The sequence below is a fragment of the Cuculus canorus genome, chromosome 3 (assembly GCF_017976375.1).
Source record: "Cuculus canorus isolate bCucCan1 chromosome 3, bCucCan1.pri, whole genome shotgun sequence".
Lineage (NCBI taxonomy): Eukaryota > Metazoa > Chordata > Aves > Cuculiformes > Cuculidae > Cuculus > Cuculus canorus.
This window is the reverse complement of record NC_071403.1, coordinates 41,696,137-41,722,217: the sequence shown is the minus strand read 5'-3', so window position 1 is coordinate 41,722,217 and position 26,081 is coordinate 41,696,137. Positions and strand designations below refer to the sequence as shown.

General features: G+C 38.7%; 1 protein-coding gene across 22 annotated transcripts in view; it reads left to right on the top strand.

Moving 5' to 3' along the window:
* Window positions 1-26,081, top strand: part of EPB41L2 (erythrocyte membrane protein band 4.1 like 2) — a 117,046-nt gene that overhangs the window by 34,473 nt on the left and 56,492 nt on the right. For 21 of the 22 annotated variants that reach the window (XM_054061286.1, XM_054061279.1, XM_054061285.1 and 18 more), the window contains 2 exons: window positions 17,893-18,368; window positions 19,572-19,781. In XM_054061286.1, coding sequence (XP_053917261.1) covers window positions 17,907-18,368; window positions 19,572-19,781 — 672 coding nt within the window. In that variant the 5' untranslated portion in view covers window positions 17,893-17,906. Of the gene's footprint in view, window positions 1-7,341; window positions 7,479-17,892; window positions 18,369-19,571; window positions 19,782-26,081 lie in introns of those variants that run through there. The other variant, XM_054061268.1, reaches the window with a different exon arrangement.

The window sequence follows — 26,081 nt, the reverse complement described above, 5'->3', positions numbered from 1 at the left end:
GTAATTAATGAAGTTGAAGAGAATCACTTGATGACAGCAGTACTTCATAAAAGGAACCTGTCAAACAAATTCTTTCCTCACCTGATGTGGTGGAAAATTTGGTTCATTTGTGTATCACTGTGGTGAATTCTAGTTCTGTGGAATTGGAATGTATAGTTAGTGGTGTCTGTCCTCCAGACTTGGGTTTGACTTTGGATTTTTAGTCATGTCAAAGAAACATGGATTAGTTTGGATTGTTCAGCATGAAAATGTTATATAACTTGAGAAGAACAAACTTCTAGCTTTTGTAATAGTTACTTCAGTGGAAATTCATAGAATCGTAGAATAGTTTGTGTTGGAAGGGACTTTAAAGATCTAGTTCCAACCACCATGCCATGGGCAGGGACACGTCCCGCAAGACCAGGCTGCTTAGAGCCCCATGCAACCTGTCTTTGAACACCTCTAGGGATGGGGTATCCACAACTTCCCAGGGGAACCTGTGCCAGTGCCTCACCACTCTCATGGTAAAGAAATTGTTTTGAATGTCTAGCCTAAATCTGCCCCTCTCCAGTTTATACCCATTGCCCTGGTTCTACCACTACAAGCCTTTGTAAACAGTCCCTCCCCAGCTTTCTTGTAGGCCCCTTTCAGGTAGTGAAAGGTTGCCATAAAGTCTCCTTGGAGTCTTCTGCAGGCTGAACAAGTCCAACTCTCCTAGCCTGTCCTCCTGTGGGAGTTGCTCCAGCCCTCTGATCAGCTTTGCAGCCCTCCTCTGGAGCCGTTCCAACAATCCAAATTGAGCTGGGAATACTTCTGTTACAGGTTATGATTTTAAAAGGAAAAAAAGCTCATTTCGTAAATGCTTGTAGTTTTCTTAACTCCCATGTAACCCAGTACTGACAGTCCATACAGCTAATAATTTTTGTGCGTGCCTAGAGGATCTAATAGTATCAACATTAAGACTTGTCTCTGCTTTGTTTTCTATATGAAATTTGGATGTATAACTCTTTCCTAAACTCTTTTTTTTTTGAGAGGTGACTTCTGGGTTTTGATTGACTCTCCCCTTATATGGAATATCTAGAAGTGCTTGATCCTCAGTACATAGAGGAGGCCTTGAGACCTATTTTTGGTTTGCTTCTACTTCTGTCCTAGTGTCGTGTGTCATTTTCTCCTCATGGTGCTCGAGTTTATCTGAATCTTAATTTTTTTTGGCCAAAACCAGAAATACTTTTAATAGATTAGCAAATTTTGTAACTACCACTAAACATGGATCATGTTTCAGGTAGGTGTTTTAGATAGGTGTCTGATTTTTGAGCTTCTCAACAAAAAGTAAATGAGATATAATTCATTGAGTTTTAAAACGAGGAAGAAGCTTACCATGTAGCCAGTGAGGAATTGAAGAGGTAGTTGAAGTGTTGAAATATTGTGCCTCAAATCTCAGAATTGACTGGAACCAGAACACTGTATGGATGTCTAGATATGCCTGAAAACCGAAAGTGAACTAATTGGAATTCTGTCACATTAGGGGGTTGGAGGAATACACTAACCCTAATCCAGTTTTTCTAGAAAGTTCAACTTCTCACTTGATGTGTTAGGAATCCAAAGCAAGCATTCACTGCTTAAAAATAATTACATAAATAATTAGAAGCACAGAGGAAGAAGTGCTCCATTTAAATCTTGTGATTGAGGAACAGGTCTTACAACTTGTCATGAAATCAGTGTACAGAATGAAGATGCTACTGGCAAAGTCTTAAAAGTATTGCCTGTTGAGGCATTTGGTTGCATAGGAAAGATTTTTAGCCTCTGAAAATTCTTCCGGAACAGTAAGGCACAAGGACAGTGCGTTTAAGGGTTTTGCTTCTCCCAGTCCTACTAGTGTGCGTTCGCCCTTTCTTGCACAAATTCTTTCGTGGCTAAATGACTTTAGTGGGCAGGATTTTATATGCGAGGGTGAAGTGATAGTCGCTGAATCTCCTGTGGCCTAGCACTTGAAGGACCAGTACTTGGAGATCTTGTGTTCTGTTCAGTGGCTTCTGCAATGTAACGTAGCCCATACTGGGATTCTGGTTTCTTCCCACCCTGCCCCCTTCTCTGGCCTCACTGCAGTTTTTTTGGCTATTACACAAATCATGACCTTTTTTCCTGTTGTCTTCAGTGTCTGTTTCCTGTTTTCTTCTTCCCTCTTCCCTCCCCCACCCCATTTTTTAGTTCTGATTTTCTTTCCAGTAGTGTATTTCACTGTTAGCTTGGTTTTCCGTAATTTTTTTGTAAGAAAAATAAGAGAATTGAAAGCTATAACATCAGTCTGTATCTGAACTTGTTACTGAATTTATTGAACATTAATTTGTATGTTCATACCGCTTCCCAAAACTTTTGTCTGTCTTATGATGTGTTTCTCCCATCCTAACACAGAAACTGAGATGTAACCATTTTCTAAGTGCTAGAAGTTTTCAGTCTTCTATTCAGTCACATGTTTAGGCAGGCTTCTTAGAGAAGCACATCCCAGACTTCATCTGGATCAGAGCTCCAGTTCTTGGTCTCTGACATCTTACTTTAGGAACTATTGTTTGAGTGATCTTGATTTATGAAAGAATATGATGTAATTTTAAACAAGAGTCTGACTAATTTTTTATTAGTCTATGCTTCCTATGGCTTCCACACAGGAATGTGGTCTTGCAAAAAATCCCAAATTGTTAATGAGTATACTATGGTCAAGAAAAATCTTTAAATTAGTTTAGTCTGTTTACATGCTTATACCAATTTTCCCTTTCTGATTTCTTTATATCTCAAAGTACTTCAGAGGTGAATCTAGAGTTAAGGAAAAATTAGGATGGGGAGGTCCATGCTGGGAAGCTCAAACGTGATCTTGGTTGTAAGCTTAAATGCAAAAGAAGCATAAGCATAGAAAACAGGAGTACGCTTGAAGTAAATATGCTTTCAAGCATTTGTTCAGTCAGCACTTAAAATGATGAGCCCAAAAGGAGGGAAAGAAACCTCTAAACCCAGGCAGATTGGGAGCTTCACTTCAGGTTATTTTGTGTGGAGTTCATAATGTGCTGTATGTGTTTGTGTAATAAAACTGTTGGATTTTAAATTGCTGTCACCTTGGATTTGTTTGCCTAGAGCTTTTTCAAAGCTTTGAAGCTCACTGGATATATAGGATGAGAACTGAAAATATAGCCCAAGAAGGCAGAATAAAACCTGAAAGCTTACTGTAATAACACACCATCCCTATTTGTATATGGTCATTAAAAGACTTTTCTGCAATGGGTGAGGCTGCTTTGGTAAACTGCAGTTTGTGATATATATTTATATGAGAATGTCACTGCAGTCATGGTTTGGCAAGTCACCATCTGTTTTTTCCTTCTCTACCGGACAGTTCTAAATATTCCTCCCCACCCTGTTCTTGGTGTTCACAAATGAATTATTCTTTTAAATCTTTCTTATCTGTCATCTTTCCTTAACTCTCCAAAGAAAACTGTTTAAATAGTTACTCCCTTGGGACTTTCATGCACATCCTGTTATCTGTTTTATATTACAATCTTTCATGCTGGGAATGTCCTTCCAGAAAGCACAAAACAGCTAAAGCACTTCGCATTTAGCATATTTGTTAGTTATCTGAAGTCCAGGCACAAAATCAGCATTATTAGCATAACATTGTCCTTTGCTCCTTTTACTCTGCTTCCCATTAGTAGTATTATACTTGTTTCTGACCTCTAGAGCATCATTTCACTTTCTGTAGCCCAGAGGTGCTGCAGTGGTCAAAATGTTATTAGAAATGAAGCCATTGCCCTGAAAAGTGTGATGTTTCTAGAAAGCTGCTGGTATTTTCACTCTTCTAATCAAATACCAGCATTCAGAAGAGCCTATGGGAGCAATGAAGTTTTGGCTGCCAATTTTATTTGCTCAGCTAAGAGGCATCTCTACCCCAGTGCTTTTTGTTGCTTGGGGTTGGCATTGTAGTTCTCCCACAGGAGCAGCAGATGCATACTTGCCCAAAGAGCAGTATCATCTGTAGTTTCAATACTTCCTTATATATTTAAGTAAACAAATATGTAGGATAATGTTTGCAGTGTCTGACTTCACATATATTATTTCAGGTGCTTTATAACTATTTGAGACTACTGAGCAAATTTGTTCTGCTCTTTCAGGGAACATTTCTGTTCCAGTAGCACATGAACAACTGTTAGCTTGTGCTAGGTGCACACGTAAAAATGAAAATGCCAACTCAAGACATCTTGAGTGGTGAACCCCTGAGGTTTGGCGAATGTGGGATAGGTGACAGGGAATATAGAACAGCATTTATTCATTGTAGTGGTGGTTGTCAATTATCATGTTTTTAACTACTGTATTTTTCATTTTATTTCTCATAAAATATACTACACAATTAATAGCCTGAATTTATTTACTTATGCGGGTGTTCTGGCTAGAGCTGAAGTGGAATCAGTTTTCTGATTTCAGATAAGTCTCATCTAAGTAACTTCATTTTCTGATAGTTAACTGCATGTTATTCAGACCATTTTTTTTTTACGTGGAACACTGGTATGCAGAAAGGCCATTGCTTATACTTATTCCTATAGAAACAAGGGCCATTCTCAAGCTGATAGGATGCTGTAAGTCAAAGAGGTGAAAAAGGGTTGCACCTGCAGGGAGAAGCAAACAGAATAAATTGATCCCAAACTGACCAACGGATTGTTATATCCTGTATATGTCATACTTAGTATAAAACTGAGGTATCATGAGCGTCAGTCTCTTCTTTGATGGCCAGCATCCAGTGAGGACTTCATCTGTCTGCCTCTGATCCCAGATCGGTGCATTCCTGAATCCATTTACTGAGTCCAGCTCGTTCCTAAGCCTGGACTCTTCACAGATGCTGCAGAGCAGACACCACTGGGCTGACATAGTCATCGAGGGGTGGGGATGCAATTTCATGGTTTTGTATATATTTTATTATTTTCTTACTAGTAGTATTTTCTTGGTTATTATTAATTCATTAAAGCTGTTCTAGTTTTCAAGCCACAAATCTCTCCCTATCCTTTCCTGTTCCTGGGTTGGTGGAGAAGAGGAAATCAAGAGCTCAGCTGCTTGGGTTTAGCTGCCAAATTGTGCCAGACCAGGGCTAAATGGTGCCTGACTCAGTTACTTCTGGAGTGCTGTGCCTCCACAAAATGTGCTTTTCGAGGCACTTAAGTGTTGTGGGCAGTGGCATACAGGGCACAGGAGGATGATTCCAGCCACCCAGTGGTTGCTTCCAGCGTTGTAAGCACATGCTTAGCTTGGTGGATCTGAAGGAGTGTGATATATTCAGTTTGCCAGGCCTCCCCATACTTATTTCAACAATCGTGCTTGATGCCACAAAGGTTTTAACTGTTTAGCTTGTTTTATTGAGGTGCATGTTTCACAACTGTGGATTCTACTTTAGGTCAAACCAGAACATTGTGTGAAGATCTCTGTAAATCCTTCAACAGTGAATGTACTAGTAGAATCATACCCAGCAGAGACAGCTTCAACTTTCCTGTAAAAATCCAGAAATACTTCACCATACAGCTTGAAACTTTGCACTTATTTAGAATTTGGATTCAGCTTGTTTAAGATTAATTGCCAGGGATGCCATTTATCCAAGTATTTGAAACTGGATTAATTATTGGTAGGAAGCAGTAGCAGTAACACTTTTTTTTTAATTTCAGTTTAAATACTGATACAGGAAAACTGACCTTAAAAAAAAAAAAAAAAAAAAGGCAGGTGACAGGTGTGGAATCTTCTGCTACTGTATAAAATAATTTGTAATTTTAATGTCATTTTGTTTGTTTCCTGAGTAACGTGCAAACATCAACCAGTATTGTTAAAGTGGCTTGCTAAAGAGAGCTGTTCTCTCTAGTGCTTTTATTTGACAGTAGCAAAAATGAAGTACTCTTTGAAGTTGAAATGCAGAACTGATGTTGCTGCCAAAAAAGGCACTTTTGTGGCTATGTTTACACCCTGAAGCTTTGTAAACAATGTTTGTTTACTGAAATCTATTCTTGTAAATGACAGAGCAAACTGTCTTAATGCATTTGTTGGTTGGTTTCTGGCCATTGTTCCTAAATTAGATTAGCTAAAATAAAAAGCTAACAGGCATTTTGAGTGTGATCTTAGTAGTGTCTGCATCTGTAGCCTCCACATACAGCTATTAACTTTTTCATCAGTATTTGTTTTGCTTGTAGGAGTCTATGACTAGTGTTCTATGAAGAGCACAGATTAGTTGCTTCTCATTTATTTTTCCTGACCTTGGGTGTTGGTGTTGTGGTTATTTCCCACTTTTGCATGCTGTTGAACATTTCCTAAACATGTGAGAAGATAATTGTCTATGACTTCCACTGAAGAGGAAATGAATACTTGTCGAAACAATGATGTGCAGCTGGGATTCCAGCATACAGGAGCTTTATTACATTGGACTTCTGTTTGCAGGACAAAAAAATTCTCAGGTACTAGTACTTTACTTTTCAAGCAGAGTTGGAAAGTGCTTTATTAAACATGTTATTATATGTGCCTTGGAAGCATGCTTTATGCATGAGTAAACTTAATGTTATAGGTATAAAAAGAACTGGTTTTAATCTTGCCCACTTTCAAGGGTGGAAGTTGGAAATAAAAAATTTGTTGTAGCATCTAGAAATCAATCACTTACAAATCGGAGCAAGCTAAATAATTTACAGAACCCAAATAGATTCCCCTTTCTCCTGCCCCCCCCCCCCCCCCCACAATTTCTTTAAGAATTGGAAAAAATGAAATGTTTGCTTGTGCATCAGTGGAATTGTGGCACTGTTACAGTAAGCCTTTTGATGAGATGGGATAGGGTGGAAGAAGGGGAGTGGAGGTTGGAGGGACAGCATGGCTCGGAAGAAATGATGGCTTATTGCTAGTTTTAATCTCTAAAATTGTGGTTATAATGAGAGTTTAATGTGAGCAGTAAGAACTCCCTGTAGACTTGCAATGTTGATTTTAAAGATAGGGCAGATATTTTCCTCAAACTGTTGTTCTTAGTTTGGACAGATAACAGGAAAACAGAGCTGTCTCTTGACCCATGTGCACTTTCTGGCTGCTGGAATGAATTTGGAACTAAATCCTGGTTTTCCACTGAGCATGTCCTTCTCTAGCAGTGTCAGGGCTTGGGTGGAGTCACTCTTCTTCAATGCAGTTTTTCAAAGGGAATGTTGGATTCTCATCAGTTTACAACATTTTTTCAGTGCTGGGGAACAGCAGAAAACTAGCCTGGTAAATTATATATGTGCAAATGTACTCTGGCAAAGAGACTTCTTGAACTGAATTCAGTTAATCTTTGAGATTTTGTTTTTGCCTTGATTTATTGGAGTGTTTGTAGTTCAAAAAATACAAAAGGAGCAAATTGCTGTTGTTGCTGGATATGGTATAGACAGCACTGAAAGAGGTGCGGAATGTGTATTTAATTAAATGTAATATTAAAGAAATTTCAGTGTGGACATCGCAATTTGGCTACTTGAAAGGTATTTATGTTCTGAATTTTTTTGGAAGTTTTGGGGATTCTTCTATGATTTTACATGTTGTGTCGTAGCTGTTACAGACAATGCAGTTCTGAATGCATTTCATTTTAGTATGGGCAACAACACTATTTCCTATGTTTTATGATACATTTTTAGGCTGCTACCTAGTGTCACGAGACAAATTTTGGCAAAACAGTATTTAAAGAATTCTCGCTTGTTTTCATGTCTAGTATTATCTTTCTTTCTGAAGAGTTCTATTGCTTCAATTGAATTGTCCTTTAAAAATATTCCTTTTAAGTTGTATATTTTTGCAGAAACCATGTTATTCACCAGTCAAAATAGAGGTGGCCTGCAGCAGGTGTTTTATGAGAAGATGAGGGAACTTGAGTGATAGGGAATAGACTTGTGTTGTTGGGCTGCTTTAATGGGAAAAAGATATTGAGAAATAGTCACGTCCCTGGATTCAATTTTGACTTTACAGAGAGCTGAGGTAATTTCCCTAGAGTTGCTTTACAAAAATCTGTCAGAGTATTTTCAAAATAAAACTATTATGCTATCTAGACTGCAGATATTCACTCTGCAATTCTAGACAGAAATCTCTAGACAGAAATAGCTTTATCTCATGTCATTTGCCTTCTATATTTTTTATTTTCTGTTTATCTCCACAGTGATCTTAAGTAGTATTTTATATTGTTGTTTCAGAAGTGTCTTTTAAGTTCACACCCCCCTGTGTAGGGACTTGTCAGTGTTTTTCTGGGGAGTCCTGTGTATTACACGGATTTATTGCACATTAGCAGTAATCTTCTAGCACTACAAAAATTAGTTCTAGAGACTTAATGGTATTTCAATATTCATATAAGGACAAAAATGTTTTCCTAGTAAGGCAAGTAGGTTACTGTATTTGGGATGGGAACATTGTATGGTTTTAAGTGTTCTGCTGGCTGATGACATGTATGTAAACATGAAGCCTAAAAAAACTCTGCCATTTTGAATAGGGACTTCACTATCTAGGTAAAAAGATGTTTGAGTTTAGTTGCCATTAAGTCTGGGGCTTCTAGCCACCATGACATGCCTGGAATTCTCAGGAAACTGGATTTGATAGATGTAGTATCCTTTATAAAGACATGCTTTTTGTGCCTATTCTGTTCTTGGAGATAAGCTGAGAGGCTATTTGAATATATGTGTCTATTTAGAGACACAGATGTTTGTGTACACTTGTAAATTTATTTTTTTTTGTTGTCATAGTGTAGTAAATCACTGGCTCTGAAGTTAGTTATGAAAATAAGTATGTTAATACATACATAAAACATTCAGTCACTTGTAACTTGGGAATTGAACTTGGAATAGTTTTGCTGTTTAAAGTTTGACCTTTGAAATGTGCTACTGATTTTTAGAGCTATTATGGCACCATCTGCTGACCAATGTACAGGCTGGCAATGACAGCTTGCTCACCTGGTTCCCTCCTTGCGGATAAGCTTCCAGTTTAGGGGACAGTTGGGGCAGAATTGTGAAAGGAAAGGGTGATTTTCACTTTGCTTATGTTTGGAATAAACATTTTCAGTGGAGACATAATTACAAAGCCAAGTCTGAATCGCAGCACAGCTTTAGTTGTCTAGTCACCTGGATTATTGCTTAAAGCCTTGCCATGAACTGTGAAGCTTTAAAAGAAGTTATTTGGTGTTTTGGCTATATGTGGCATAGGATTGTTCTTGGTATTCTGTTTATCAATGCCTGCTAAGCCTACAAAGAAGAGTTGTGACAGCATGAAATCAGTTCAGGCCCCAGCTTTGGTGGTCTTGTCACAGCATGGGAAACAGATGGATTCTGACAGGCTTCTGCCCTGTAGCTACTACTGAGACCCACAAAAAGCAGAGTCTGCAGTTTGTCTTTTCAGCCTCTCAGTTAACCTTGATTTTTGTGCACAGTGATCTTCAGGGAAGGAATAAACTGAAACAGTCCCCTCTGTTGCATTCAGTGTTCAAACAGTTAACTTGGGTTCAATTGCTAGAGGTAATCTTAATTGTTTGAAAGTAGATGCTTAGATTTTGGATGTACAAAACGTTCTTCTGTGAGTTCACTCTAATATTTAAAACATGTTCAGTAGTTTGCTGATTTGTTGGTCTTTGACTTTAATCTCACTTACTTATTTCAGGAATGTGCTTAAATGAACCTAATCCAAATTATTAGATTTAATAGTGAAAGTGTGTTGGTATGAATATACATACACAGGACTGTATATACATAAGCACAGAAAAGGATGCAAGTACCTGTAGGAGAACTGGGTCTTTTTTGAGTTGATGTTTTACTGCAGATCAGGATATTTTTTTTTTTTTGGAAGCTGTACAATGTAAGTGTTGTGGATTGATGTAACTAAGTCAACTTTAGGGGTGTTCATACTTCCTTAAGGATCTCAATGTTGAAAACTGTGTTCTTTAGTTGGTAATTTATTCGTTTGTGTTCAGAGAGCTCCATGTCTTTGCCATTGCAGTAACCAGCCTAAATAACGACTAAAAGATGAAACTGATTTTGCTTTTGCTGTGTCTGCAAACAGAATGTGCAGGTTATATTGGCACCCTCGGAACAATGCTGCAGCACAGTGGGGTGCTGCACAGAGCCATGTGATGCCATGAGTTTTCTTGTTTACGTACTGCTGATAAAATACAGATTTTAAATTAATAGCAATGCAAAAAAAAAGTTTTTGTATTTGATACAATACGTTCACCCTGATTTGGGATATAAATTGATATACCCTACAGAAAGTAATCAATTTATGCTTTTGAAAAATCTTGTGGGAGGAGTCTCAAATTCCGCAAGTATTACCTAGTGCTTGAACCAGACCCTTCTAGACTCCATAAAGTTTGAATGATGTTCCAGCTAGGATTTTACTCTTTATGGCTTTTATGTCAACAAATTTTGTAGTGAAACCAGCAAGCATACTTTTTGTAAATGACCTGTCCTAAACAATGGTGAAATGCAGAGCAGTCTTCTGTGCTTCAAATCAACAGTATGGCAAGAATAACACACTTTCTTTAAAATAAATCATGAACTCCCAAATATGTAGCTGAAGTACACATGCCCTTGTTTCAGGCTTTCATGTATATTTTTCAGGTATTCTTTGCTTTGTTCTTTTTGTGTGCCCCATGTGAGCTTTAGTAATTGGAAGTGTTTGTGTGCAATTAGTCAATTTTTGTGAAGGTAAAGAATTTTTAAAAGGAATTATTAATACCGTGGTGATCTAGAAAATTGCGCATCTTGTGCAGTCACCCATGTTGCCTTTTAGTGCACTGAATTGTAATTAAGTTGTAATAGAAATAAGAGGAATTATTATTTTTTTTTTTTGCTTCCATGACATGATGGTTTTTGTGAATCCCAGTAGACTGATTGGGGGTGACAACTATCAAAGCTGTTTTCTTGAGTTTACTGTTAATTTTAGTGACAAACTCAAAAGGAATAAACAGGTTTAGGACTGTCTGCTCATACTTTTATATCCTCAGGAAATGAGTAGAATAAGATTCAGAAATATATGGAGAAAGGATTTGTGTTTGTTAATCTGTGCTGATGAATAAGAAATACCATAAGGGAAGCAGTGAATTAAGATACAGATTATCAACTGCAGTGAAAAGAAGCTTTCTGTGGTTTTGCAGAATCACAGAATTGTTTAGGTTGGAAAAGACCTCTGAGATGAAGTCCAATCATAAACCGAACACTGTCAAGTTTGCCACTAAACTATGTCCCCAAGTGCCACATCTATGTGTCTTTTAAATACCTCCAGGTATGGGGACTTAACTGCTTCCCTGGGCAGCCTGTTCCAATGATTCACAATCGTTTTGGTGAAGCAGTATTTCCTAACATCCAGTCTAGACCTCCTCTGGTACTACTTGAGGCCATTTCTTCCTGTCCCACCACTTGTTACTTAAGAGGAGACACCAACACCCTCCTCACTACAACCTCCTTTCAGGTAGGTTTGGAGAGGGATGAGTTCTCCCCTCAACCTCCTCCAGACTGAACAATCCCAGTTCCCTCAGGTGCTCCGAACCAGACTTGTGCTCCAGACCCTTCACTAGCTTCATTGACCTCACACTCCAGCATCCTCATGTCCTTCTTGTAGTGAGGAGCCTAAAACTGAACACAGTATTTGAGGTGTGGCCTCACCGGTACAGAGTACAGGGGGAATGCTCTGTAACTTTTTAGGATACATTCAGTTGTGATCTTTAAGCCACTTTTTCTTTTCTTTTAGTAAATTTCATGTTATATGTTGTCTTCTGTTTCTGGTATATATATATATATGGTGGCAGGAATCCTTCTGGTCAGAAAACTACACTTCAAGAATTAATAGTAGTAACTGAAGTAAGGTATCAATCTGTGTATTTGAGAGGAATGAGAGTGGGAAGGCAAGAGTAGCGTTCTGCTCTGCTTGCAGATGTGATCTCTGACCATCATTAGCTTTTCCTCAGCAGAATAAAAACAGAGGGAAGACACGAATGAGAAGGGGAGAGAACAGCTGTTTTCTTCAGTTGCTTCCTGGCTGGAACCCTGGCTTGGGGATCCTGGCCCTGATTAGGGCAGGATGTCTGCTCCTCATAGGAGGGTAACTTGTTTTAACAAACTTAGTTCCTCTTCAGAAATTATTTCCAAGTTTATTTCCAATATTTTCTGCCCTGCACCTCCCACCTTGGCCCTTTTAGGTTGGGTAGACGTTCAGTCTGCATGAGCCAAGTTTTCAGGAGAATTAGAAAAGATAATGGATGTTATCACTAGTAGCTTAATGTGCATGAGTTTAATGCCAATTGCAAAACATGCCAAGATTTTTTTTTTTATTTGCATTACTCAGACCTTGATAGTCCTTCCATTCAGGCATCTCCCTGAGGTTCCTCCTCTGTTGTCCACTCCTGCTGCAAGATTCTTACTCTCACTCTCCTTTCAAAATGAAATATGGATTTAATGTTACCTCACAAGATGAAAGAGGTAGGATAAGGAGAAACCTATCTTGTAACAGCTGTTACAGAGCTAAAAAAAAGAAAGGGGCAAGAATACTTAGTGTGTGTATGCTATGCATTAAGAGCAAATGAAAGTTTATAATGCTTCCTTGGAGACAGGAGAGGAAGAAACGTTACAATTGAAGTTTATAGTCAGAGCTTTAAATTTTCAACCTAATTTATTTAATTTCTCCCCAATATCCTTCTGAGACTGGTGGTGTCTGCCTGTTTCTGTGTGGTTTTTTTTTCCTGACACATTGGCTCTTAAGACACAGGGCTGGATGGCTCTTGCAAGGGCTTCCCTCTCGGATCGGGGAAAAAGCTGTTTCCAGGTATCCTGATTACTTGATCTGGTTGACTGTAGTGAAGGTAACATGAGAAACTTTTCAACCTGCAACAGTAGACACTGATTACAGAACTGTGTTTTGTCCCCCACTACCCCTGTTTTTTTTCTGTGAACTATAGAACTAGAGGATCTGACAGAGTAAGGAAGCAGTGAGCAGAAAGGAAGGGTGTGCAGGGAAGGGCAAGTAGAGCTGATTTTCTGTTTCTCCAGGGATCCTTAATTCTTACACCAAAATGAAACTCTAGGAAAAAAAAAATAACAATCTTGCTGGACAGACATAGGTACTTGGGGAAGACTATCCCTTACGCTCTTGGTCAGTGCCATTGTTTGTTAAATTAATCCATCTCTAACAACTCACTCAGAGACTGCTGGGAGTACAAAGAAAATCTAAGAGCTTAGCAAAGAAGTGTACCGTTTTGTAGGATTTTCCTCTTTATTTTTCCCTCTGGAAAAGCACTGAAGTTAAAAGCATGAGGGACATTGAGCTCATGAAAGAAATCACATCCTGCTGTGGGTATCAAATGAAGACATTAAATGAATGTGGAGACCTATTCAAACAGGGTCTGTAACAAGTTTCCCTTGCTTTTGCAGTAAAAACACAAGTTCTCCTTTTAAATATAGGTTAGGTTGTGAAAAACCTGGACACTTGGAAATGCAGAACCTTTCTTGTTTCACACTGAGTTAAGCTTGTACCACCCACTGCTATATTGCCTAATTTAATCAGTTAAGATGTGAAACTTGTTATCCTCTGTTCTTTTTATTGTTAGAACAGTATCATAGGAATATGTTTACAGAGTGATTTATTTTCCTCTGTTCTTAGGAATTTTCTGCAGATGCTTTCTGTTGGACTGTATAAGCAAAATATCTTAATTATGTGAATGGTATAGGATTAATTTTTATAACTGTATACATATTTAATGCATTTCTGCATATTTTTAGAAGTAAAAATGAATGCGGGGACTTAAGATTTTTCCATTAGCATCTTTGAAGTTTTGTCTGTGAAGTTCTCTAGAATTTTTAGCTACTTTCTGGGAAGAAACTGGCCCTTTCGTAGAGATGCGTAAGAAGAAATTGCTGCTATCTATTAGTAAAGAAGTTTCCATTTTGACTTCATTGAGCAGTGTGGATGGCTGCTCTCTAATTGGCAGAAGGTTGTGGATTTTTCTGTTGGAGAAATATGACTTTCTATATTGTATTTGATTATATTATAATATGATTTTCTATATATTAATTTTGATAAGACATTATTATTATTATTATACTATTAGGAAAGAACAGCAACAGTTATTTGTAAGATATGAAGGTTATAGGAAAATGTAATTTGACTAGGAGCTGCTTTAAAACTATCATACTAATTGTAGAGTGGCTTGGGTTGAATGTTGTGGAATAACTAGTTCCAACTCTCCTGCCGTGGGCAGAGACACCTTCCACTAGATTGGGTTGCTCCAAGTCCCAGCTAACCTGGCCTTGAATGCTTCCAGGTGATGTGCAAAAGCAGACAAGGGGGGCTAGGAGCATTTGTTAGAGATTGGCGTTGTTCGCCTTGAAGACCTTGGAAGTTGATAATGAAGGAGCCTGCTAGCAGCAGTTTACTGATAAGTAGGCATTGGAATGCAGAAGGCTGGCTGCATTTGGTTCAGGAGTTTGAAAACAGCTGGAGGAGACTGAGTCTGCGCAAAGGTCAAAAAGAAATATATTCATCCCAAGGAAGACTTCCTACTTCATCCCTAAGACCCGGGCCCACGACCATCAGGAGGCACTATGCAGGCACAAGATTGGAGTGAACTTTCCCGATCTAATTATAATATGAAGCGGGGATAGGGTATGAGTATGTAGTAGGCGCTTATACCTGTGCATGTCTTTACACTATAAGTAGCTGCTTGTTAAGCTATATGGTGTGCAAGCTAGGAGGAGAACCCCCTTGCACCCCAGCGCTGGAAATAAACATACCTACTTTATAACTCATTTTGGGTTATAGGGTTTGATTCCGCAAAACACAGGGATGAGGCATCCGCAGCTTTGTTGGGCAGCCTGTGCCAGTGCCTTACCGTCTTCAAGGTGAAGAATTTCTTCCTTATGTAATTTAAATATCACCTCTTCCAGCTTAAAACTGTTACCCCTTGTCCTATTAAAACACGCTTTTTAAAAATCTCTCCCTAGCTTTCCTGTAGCCCCCTTCAGGTACTGGAAGGCTGCTATGGGGTCTCCCTGAACTCTTCTCCAGGCTGAACAACCCCCAGCTCTTTCAGCCTGTCTCCATAGGAGAGGTCTTCTAGCCCTCTGATCATCTTTGTGGCCCTCATCTGGACTTGCTTCAACTGTTCTGTGTCCTTATGTTGAGAGATAAACACAGGATTCTAGGCGAGGTCTCACAAGAGCAGAACAGAGGGGGAGAATCACCTACCTAGACCTAGTCATGCTTCTTTTGATGCAGCTTAGCATACGGTTGGGTTTCTGGGCTGCAAGTGCACATTGCTGGGTCACATTGAGGTTCTCATCAACCAACAAGTCATCTTCCTCAGGGCTGTTCTCAGTCTGTTTCCCACACAGCCTGGATATGTGCCTGAGCTTGCCCTGAGCCACGTGCAGGACCTTGCACTTGGCCTCGTTGATTTTCTTGATGTTCATAAGGGCCTGCCTGTCAAGGTCCCTTTGGGTGGCATCCTTTCCCTCCGGTATGTTGCCTGTATCACAGCTTGGTGTCATTGGCAAACTTGCTGAGGGTGCACTTAATCCCACGGTCTATGACTGCAACTAAGATGTTAAACAGCACCAGTCCCAATACTGACCTCCAAGGAACACAAATCACTGGTCTCCACCTGGACATTGAGCCATTGGCCACAACTCTTCACATGCAACCATCCAAGCAATTCTTTATCTGCCAAATGTTCCATCCATCAAATCCATGTGTCTCCTATTTAGAGACAAAGATGCTCTGCAGGACTATGTCAAATGCTTTGCTCAAATCCAGATAGATTATATCACCTACTCTTCTCTTATACATCAGTGCTGTAACACCGTCGCAGAAGGCTATCAAGTTTGTCAGGCCTATCAGCTTCATCTGGCAGTTCCCTCAGGACCTGCAGATGCATCTCATCAGGTCCCATCAACATCAGGGAATGAGCTTCCAAACTGATTGGTCTGATGGATTTCCCATCACAGTGTATTAAAACTAATACTGCTATAAAGGGCAACCTGAACCTGGATTAGGGTGACCAGAGACTTTGATCCAGCTTGGTTAAATCTTCTTACTTCAAGTTAACTTCAGGAAAGGATGATTATGTTTTACTTTCTGGAGAAAAAAAGAAAAATAATTTATTACTTCGGAGCCCAGAGGAGGCTGCAAACATGATCTACTCTCATATGAGGACAGGCTGAGAGAATTTGGCTTGTTTAGCCTAGAGAAGAGAAAGGGGTACCTTATAGCAGCCTTCCAATATGTAAGGAGGACCTACAGAGAAGATGAGGAGAGCCTCTTTATCAGGGAGTGTTGTGAAAGCTTGAGGGAGAATGGTTTTAAGCTGAAAAAGGTGTGACTTACATAGTAGGAGGAAATTTTTCACTGTCACGGTGAGATGCTAGAACAGGTTGCCAGAAACCTCTGAAAGCCCCATCCCTGGAGGCATTCCAGATGAGGCTGGATGAGACTTTGAGCAACCTGATCTAGTGGTAGGTGTCCCTGCCCACAGCAGGGTGGTTGGAAACCAAACCAGGGTCGTTGGAAACCAATTTGTGCATCTTCAGGTTCTTTAGATGGTCCTGAACCAGATCTCCTGCAGTGAGCTGTTCTTCATTCTCCCAATTGCCTTTGTCTTTTGCACATTGGGCAGTGGCTAGGGTACTTGCAGGTGAAGACTGAGGCAAAAAAGTCATTTAATACCTCAGCCTTCTCCATATCCTGTTTAACCAGGTCTCCTGTTTCCTTCAGGAGAGAGCCCACGTTTTTGCAGTCTTCCCTTATCACCAATGTACCTGTAGTAGCTTTTATCGTTGCCCTTCACGTCCCTGGCCTGGTTTAATTCTATCAGGGCTTTAGTTTTCCTAACCTGATCCATGGCTGCTCAGACAGTTCCTCTGTCTTCCTCATAGGCTATATGTTATTAAGTCCACCTTCCGTATACTTCCTTTTTCTGTTTGAGTTTGTCCAGGAATTTCTTTCTTATCAATGTGGGTTTCCTGGCATTTTTGCCTTTCTCTTTGTTGGAGTACATCACACCTGAGCGTGGAGGAAGGTGAGCCTTGAATATTAACCAGCTTTCTTGGGGCCTTCTTCCCTCCAGGGCTTTATCCCTTTATTTTTTTGTGGTTTATAATGGCAAATTCTTTAATCTTAACAGCCAGTCAGATAGAAACCTGCCTTTCAGACACCCGTTACCTCTGAGATAGAAAATGCTTACAGAAATATGAATGCTCCATCACAACAAATTTTATTTACTGTATTAAAACTTGAAGGGTTTCATAGAAAGTGGAGGAATTAACTTCACTGTAATATTTCAGCTTGAAATGTCTCTAGTAAAGCAGTAAAGATACTTTTCTTGTAATTTCCTAATTGGTGAATGTTTTGGTTTAGATAACATAGTTCGGAGTAATGAACAAAGAAATACTCATATGTAGTTAATTTTGGTCTCAAGATGCTTGTTTAATATTAATTTGCCTGTAGATAGTTCAGGGCTCTTATGTCTAAGCTTCTTACTAAAATGGCTGTTAAATTTGTTTCTTTTTATTCAATAATGTCAGTCTCTTTTGCCAGAAGGGCATTGGAATAATCTTTACTCAGAAAATTAGGTGTAGCTTTTAACCAAACAATTTCATTTGAGTAATCACACTTAAATTTTCATTGAGGAGAAAGAAACATTTGGAATACCTGTTTCTCTTGAGTGGTATTTTTGAAAATCTTTATCTGCAGAGCACTAAGTTTTAGCTTACTGCTTTTACTTGTGAGCTGAGACTCTGAAAAGAAGTATTTCTTTAACTCCAATAAGTTTCACTTAAACTCTTGTAGATTATTACTACTTCTTACTACAAATAACAAGAGTCAGCAGTACTAAATAGTGATGCTACCTAACAAAACTGTTTTTATTGTTGCTTCTTTCAGTGTAAGTTGTTACAATGACAACTGAAGTTGGCTCAGAGACTGAAGTGAAGAAAGATTCTGAGCAGCTGGGACCAGACAAAGCCAAGGACAAGCCTGAAGAAGCATCAGACACTCCAGAAAATCAGAAGTCCAGGGAAACATCTGAAGAAGCTCAAGATTCTTCTGTCCCAGCACCAACTAGCCAAAGTAGTCCAGGTACCCAGAAGAAGGAAAAAACTTCATCTGAGAGCAAGGGTATTTCTCGTTTCTTCCCTCCATGGCTTAAGAAACAAAAATCCTACATCTTGGCAGAGCCCAAAGAGACTAAGAAAAGAACCACAGAGGAAGAAAAAGTAGTTGAAGAAAGTGAATGCCAGACAGCAGAGGGGGTGGCTCAACCGAAAAAGAGCTTGGAAGAAGCAGCAGCTGAAAACCAGCATAGTGCTAAAGCAGATGACAAAGAAGAAAAACACTCTGTTAGTAGTGCTGAAACACAGGTACATGTGGGAAGTCAAATAGATACTTTGGAGTAATTATAATGAGACCTGATTCTTGACTTACGTAATTCATGTAAAGCTTCGTTAGGGTGATAGCAAATTATAAACAACTACTCTCTAGCCTTTTGTGCAGTTGGGTTGATATAGTTATGCGTAGCTTAGGTGTTTTGAGAGGCTCTTGCTGTGTAGCAAAGCATATTTTTAACGTCGTCATTCTAGGTGTCTAATTTTAGTGTAACCTCACACTTTGGCGTCATTCAAAGGATCATTGAACTGTATCATTGTGGTAGAAATGAGAAAGGATAAGAGGAAAGTGTCTTCAGTCAGCTTTGTCTCTGAAGCGATTGGATAGCATGAATATGTCCTTAACAACTTAACCACAACAAATAACAAATGAATTATCTCAGAGTATTTATGATCTCAGTTTTTGTTATCCTTTATCATACCTATGGTTCCTGTCCTTATTGATTTATTCTGGGAGGTTGGTGCTGAGTTCCAAGGCAAATGCCACCTTCTGTGGCTCTCAAGAGTCTTAATTTTTGTGAAGTTGCATGTCAGTGCTTGACATCCAAACCTCACATTCTAGGGTGACAGAGGTAATTAAGGGTATAGAGAATCTTTCATATGAGGAAGGACTGAGAGAGTTGGTACTCTTCAGCCTGGAGAAGAGAAGGGTTAGGAGCGTCTTCTCAATGTGTATAAATACCTGAAGAGAAGGAATGAAAAGGAGACAGATTTTTCTTGATGTTACACAGTTAAAATGATAAAAGGCAATGGGCACAAATTAAAAACATGGAATTTATTTCAAATCACAAAAATCTTTACTGTGATAGTGGAGAGAGAGACTAAGAAAAAAAGTCACAGAGGAAGAAAAAGTAGTTGAAGAAAGTGAATGCCAGACAGCAGAGGGGGCGGCTCAGCCGAAAAACAGCTCGAAAGAAGCAGCAGCTGAAAATCAGGAAGCCAATAAAACATTAAAATATCTGATTTCAAAGAACAAAAAAAGGAGTACCTTCTGCAGTTTGAGAGAATATCTGGTCCCCAAGGGAAGACCTTAATGCTTACACTGATTATTGTGCTTCCAGCATGTGCATAACTTTCATAAGAGCCTAATGTCTTATTTATTGGTAGCTTATAAAAGAAATTAGCAATAAGAGGCACACTTTTCTGAGTTTAATCATGGTTTAACTGTATTTCATGTAGCCTGCCAAAGATGGTAAAGAAACGGAAGTAGAGAAAGTTGAAGAGGAAAAGGAAGATAAAAAAGAGGAACAAGAAAAAAGGGAGACAAAAGAAGTGCAGACAGCTGAAATTAAAACAGAAAACATTCATCACAAGTCTCCCAAGAAAACTAAAACAGTGCAATGTAAAGTGATGCTTCTGGATGGCACAGAATACAGTTGCGACCTAGAGGTAAGGCATCAAGTTTCTACATGATAAGCTTTTTCTGTAGAGGAAAAAAACCTGCTTCTATTGCATTGAGAGTTTAACAATACATTTTGTTTATCTAGTGAACTTATCACAATTTTACATTCTTGTTGCTATCATTAAGGGCCAGTTAACATTTAATTTTAAAACTAAGTCTTTAAAACATTACCAGTTTATCCTATAAAAAGGCACTCTTGTGATACACTAGTAAATAAGATAAAATGCAGTATACAAGTCCTTTCAGTGGTGATTGTATGACAGCTCAAACTTTATCTTTTTGGAAAAGATTAAGGTTTTCTTGAGGGTAGTGTCACGTGTACTAAAATTGTCTTAAATTCATTGCTATTTTTTTTAAGTTATCTTAGCTGAATTATTTAAGTTATAAATGAAGTTTGTTTGAAAGAAGTTCTTTGGGTTCCAGCAGTCAGTAGAGGTTCCTGGGATTTGAGAAAAAGCAAATATCCTTCTTATTTATAGGAAGGAGGATATAGGAGATGACGGGCTGATCCAGCCTCACCTTGGTATTTGGGAGGGTTATACTGCAAATAATCCTTTTCAGACTTCTTTGGGACAGCGTGTTTGGGAGCAGTCAGATTGGATCTACAAAGGGGAAACAGTACTCTCTCTTGTGTTGACTGGCTTTGGATAAGCGGAGAGCTGTGGGTATTATCTTGGTTTTGGCAAGGCTTTTGACACTTTTTCCTATAACATTGTTCTAGACAAACTGATAATATATGGGCTAGGTGAGTAGACAATGAGGTGGACTGGAAGCTCCTGAACTGCTGGGTTCAGAAAGGTGATCAGCAGCACAAAGTCTAGCTGGAAGCTAGTTGCTAATGCTATATTAAAGGCATTGATACAAAGGAAATTAATGACCTGGATGATGGCACAAAATGCATTCTCAGTGGATTTGTAGATGATAAATGCAGGAGGAGTGGGTGATAAACCAGAAGGTTGTGCTGCCCTTCAGATGGACCTGGACATGCTGGAGAAATGGACAGACAGGAATCTTGAAGTTCCACAAAGAAATAAAAAGACCCGTACCTGGGGAAGACCAACTCCTTGCACTAGTACAGGCTGGAATGATTGGCTGGAAAGCAGCTTTGTGTAGGAAGAACTGGGGGCTGGGAGAGGTGTCCTCGTGAACAAGCTGACCATCGGCCAGCAAAGAGGTCTTGCAGTAAAAGTGACCAACAGCTTCCCAGGCTACGTTAGGAATAGTGTTGGCAGCAGGTCAAGGGAGATGGTTCCTTCCCTCCACTGAGCACTGGTGAGGCACACTTCGAGTGCTGGGTCTAATTCTCAGCTTCCCAGTACAGGAGACACACAAATGTGCTGGGGAGCATTCTGCAAAGGGCCACAACATTGATAGAGGCCTTGGAGCATCTAGCATATGAGGAGGGACTGACAGCTGGAACTGTTCTGCCTGGAGGGGAGGTGACTCAAGGAGGTTTTAGTACCGTGTACAATACCTGACTGGCAGATCGGTAAAGAAGATGGAGCCACGGTCTTCTCAGTGGTGCCCAGTGGCAGAATGAGAAGAAATGAGTGCAAACTGAAGTACAGAGAATTCCACTGAAACATGAATTTGATGGTACGTCAATTGTGGGCATGATCAAACACCAGAACAGGTTGCCTAGGTAGATTTTTGAGTCGCCACCCTTTGAAATATTTCAAATCCGACTAGGTAGGGCCTTGATTTGACCTGCTGTGAGCAGAGCTATTAGACCAGATGACTTCCAGAAATCTTGTCCAACCTCAGTTAGTGTACATAATTATATTTCACCATTTTAAGAGGATAATTCAAGAATTACTCTAAACACACAAGCTGTGTTAATTTAGATTCTATAATGCACATTAAACACATAGTCTGTCAATTAAGAACTGATGATAGCATGAATGGTATTAACATAGAATCATTAATAAAGAAATATAACCATGGCATAGCTGCAAATCTATGAAGTTGAATAGTAGTGTAACAATCACAGTGCCTATGTGCCAACTGCCCCAAAAAACATTTCACTGATTCGCACTACCATCTCAATGTTTTGGAAAGAGCTAACTAATGAATGCTGTGTTAACCTAGTAATCCTTCTAACATCTGGTCTTGCTGAGTTGAAACTTTGCTCTGTTGGAGAGTTAGCACCCCTGCCACTACCTGTTGTGGTGTGGTATATTGTTGAGGTGAAATGATGATTCTGACTTAAGTACGTTGATACAACAATAATCCCTCATGTAAGCAATACTTAGCTGTGCTCTACTATTTTCACTTCAAAAATATACCTTTGAAATAATTTGGAGTTTACTGAAAATGTGCTATTGCTGGAGAAAATGCAAATGTGAAAACAACATCAGATTCTGTTTAAAGTATTTTTCATATTTTTAATTTCATTGTGGTATGAAGAGAAACTCTAGTGTTTTCTTTATCACATCATCATATGTTCTCAAAATTAATAGTTTTTATGTGGTCCTTCTAGGAACATGATCGCTTCTCATCATTTTTTATACTTGCAGGAAAAACCAGTTGCGTAAAATCTCAGCATTTTGTCGCTGTTGCCCAAGTCCCTGGTTTTCTCTGGCTTTTTTTGAACTAAGACAATAAATCCCTAAATAACAAAGAACTTCCTTAATGTTGTTCCACACATAACATTCAAAGCTTATGCTTTGAGACTTCATACTGTTTGGAAGTACACAAGTTCAGGCATAGCGCCCCTACTAGTCCCTATTAAAAAGCTTCTAAAAGCTCTTTTGTTAGTGCTTGTTGAACTCCTTGGCCTAAGTAACTAGGCCAGTTACTTAGTCTCACACCTATCTTTTTATTCCTGTCTATTTTCCTTTATTTTAAAATAATCTTAGTATAGATTAAACTGCTTGCTGTCTTCCTGTGTCTCAGTTCTGAAAGTTTTTACTTTAATTTTCATTCTTTTTTTTTCTATTCAACTTGTTTTTCTTTTTTTTTATGAAAGAACAGAATATCCAGTAATACGTCTGTCTTGCTTAGGAAGAAACACAATTTCAGAAGACCAGAAACTGCTCTCGAAGGTGCTATCCACATGGTAGCTAGACTTCATCCTGCTTATGTTCCCTTTCACTTTGTGAGCTTAACTTGGTTCTACACGTATGTCTTCAGGTCCAGTGCTTTAGAACACTTCAACATACTTAATTTTTTATAACATGGATTTTGAATTTTGCATACTTAAGTATGCAGCGCTTAAGTATTAAATGTTTTCATGCAGCATCTTACACGAAAAACAGCTTTTTACTTTTCTCTCCCAATCACTGAAGTTAGTCTTGTTCTTTATTTTGCAAAGTGGCAAGTTTGATACAATTTAAATTGGAATAATTTCTCAGTTGACCAAATATAGAATTTTTTTCAAACTTAAAAATGGATATTTTAATTCAGTAAGGTGCTAGTGAGCTTTCATAGATTACATAAAACTACTGTATTGGAAAAGTTACAGTTTTTGTTTAAAGTTGAAGCTTATCTGGAATTAGTTTTTAAGTGTATTGTCTTGGAGATTTAGACTAAGCAGCAAAAGATGTATAAATGCTGGCCTGGACCAGGCTCTCCTTGCTTCACTAGACATTTTCAGAAATTTAGTGTTTATCAAGTGACAAATGCGTATCCTAACTTGCTGAAAACTGTGTTCAGCTCTACTCCTAAATGCTTGAATACTTAGTACAAGGCTGAGATAGGTGGAGGATTGATTTAAGTGAATAGGTGAGGTTCAGTTCTGTAATTGATATGACTAAAGCAAGTTTTTGTGTGTCAAGGTATTGGTTTTCTGTCTTAGTTACCACAGATTGGTTTTCATAATAATAATCCTGATATTTCTCAGGGACCTTGATCTTGGCAGCTGTGAGCTGTGTGATGGAATGTCTGGCAGTGCCTTTGGTTTTAAGTGAGAGAAGAATTTTCAAGGCAAGATGGAGAAAATAACAATATTTAACAATATTTGTTGGTTACATGAAGTAGGCTGTTTTGCTTGAAAGGTACTCATATCTTATTCTGGATAGGTTTTCTGGACCAAACTCAAATGTTAGTATTTTATCCTTCAGTGTCTCTCAGTCTCTTAAGAACTGTTGTGTTCTGCAGCATCAGTGTTCAAAAGCATAACAAATAGTATGTAAGTATGTGTGTTACCAACACAGTTCAGCTCAAAGAGGGCAGAGTTAAATTACTTAGGGAGTAGTGTTCCTTTAACACAGTTCTTACTGTTCTCAAGAAGTTGCGGTATAGCTAAATGTTGTGCTCTTGAGAGGACTAATGTTCTTCATCCAAGATTGGACTCTCAAAATAATGATTTTGTATTTTAAGTACCAGATTTGATCACAGAGTCTTGGTTTCTTTGACTGTAATTCTTTATTGCAGGCAGTCACTGTTTAATCCATCTGAAACAGTTTTGCTCTCCTTTTGTGGCTTTTCTTTCTTACGAAAGGAGTCGATGTGACAGTCCTTGGGGAAGAAAGAATCAGGAAAAATATAAGTTTGTGTTGCACTCAGAGTTAAGAATTGTTTTTAAAATCATCTCAGACCACTGAATAGCTTGTCCATTTGTGCAAATTTTTTGGTGTTTTTTGAGTGAATGTCATTGTTTTTCTTCACAAGTGCTGATTTATTTTGGAACCATGAGAAAAGTGGAAGGGAAGTTTTTCTCAAAGGTCACATAAGGAAAGGCAACATTCTCAGCTTTGATGGACATAACTTGCCCTATGTAATTTTCTGAGGGATGGTGCAAGTTGTAGTTTACATTTGGTAATCTTTGCAGAAACAGAAACGTCCAAACCTTACTTTTTTCATTTTTTTTTTCCCCCCTCATGACAAGCAGTGGTGATCACTCATTGTTTTAGGAAATACAGTTCTCAGATCAAAGCTCATGCATTTCACCAGGTCTGTGGCCACCTCTGATTTCTACACACTGTTACTCTATACCTGTGCCTGAGTTCTTTTGTTCTCTGTGCACCTGGTAAGTCTGGAAGAGAAAATAATGGGACTGTGGATACTGCACACAGAATTTCTTGCCAACTTGGGTCCAGTTTACGTAAAACTAAGCCTCTTTTTTGTGGTACTATAGACTCAGAAGTTTTCTGAATATATTCCACGTCCTCTCCTAAGGTTTCTGTTACAGAGTTTGATATCATCACTTGGAAAGATTACCTGAAGAAGCCCAGGAACGCTTTAAAAGTTTTGTCTTGGGCCTGTTGCATCTTGGAGGGCTCTGCCATGATCAGCTGTGGTTCATACTATGTGAGACTTCCTTAAGCCTCTGTTAACATATGCTTCTTAAAGTGGCTGATAGTACTTATTCCAACTTTCTGGATTATTACCTATAAATAATGAACTGAAAAGGTTTTCCTTTAGACATTGTCTGGTATTGAAGTGTTTGACATTCAGGGACTGACGTGTATCTAAATTTTATTTTTGTTTGAGTACTTAACTTGTTTTATGCACAGAATATTGTGCAGCTGCTACTGTTTCCTTATGACATCATAAGCAATAATTTCTGAGAAAGCTGATAGTTTTTACTGAAAAAATCTGATTGCTGTAGTCAATCCATGGATTAAAAAAGAAGTTGCCTTTTTCTTGAACGGCCTGATTTAGCTGCTTTAGGGTTAGAGTTCTGCACTGTAATATTAAATACTGTCTTTTAACACGCAGTAGCATTAAAATCAAGGCACAAAATATAGGTTCATCTGTGGATGATTCACATGAATCTTTTTTTTCCCCAAGCATTGTCTCCCCCACCTTAGCACAGTTAGTCAAGTTGACTGTTAAGGGCTGGACTAGGAGGCATTCAGTTTGCTAAGGTGAAAATGCAGTACGTTTGTGACAGTAACCAGTAGACAGGTATGGTAAGTAGATGTGGTGTCTTATTAGCTCTTCGGTTTGATTTTTTGGGGTTTTTTTTGTTTTATTTTTGTAGCTGAGCAACAGTTATGAAGATGTTCTGGGATTTGATTTGGTCGTGGAGTTTCACAAGTGTATTGTGAAATGCCAGTGTAAAACTTGTTTACACATGAAAAAGGGGAGTGCTCTAGGGCTTTTTATCTCTATTCCCTGTTAGGAAAGGGTTAATTTTACATTTATGCCGACTAACTGAAAAAAGCAGGGATAAGGATAGGTTTGGTATCAGGGAGTTGTATATAATCACTCTTTTTCTGTAATCTTCAGAAAGGATTTGAATTTGGGGAGCACATGTTTGTAAGGAATTCAAATCTACATACTATCTAAAGAAAGAAAAGATAAACCAGCACAAATTGCAAGGCAATTACGAACTTGGTTAT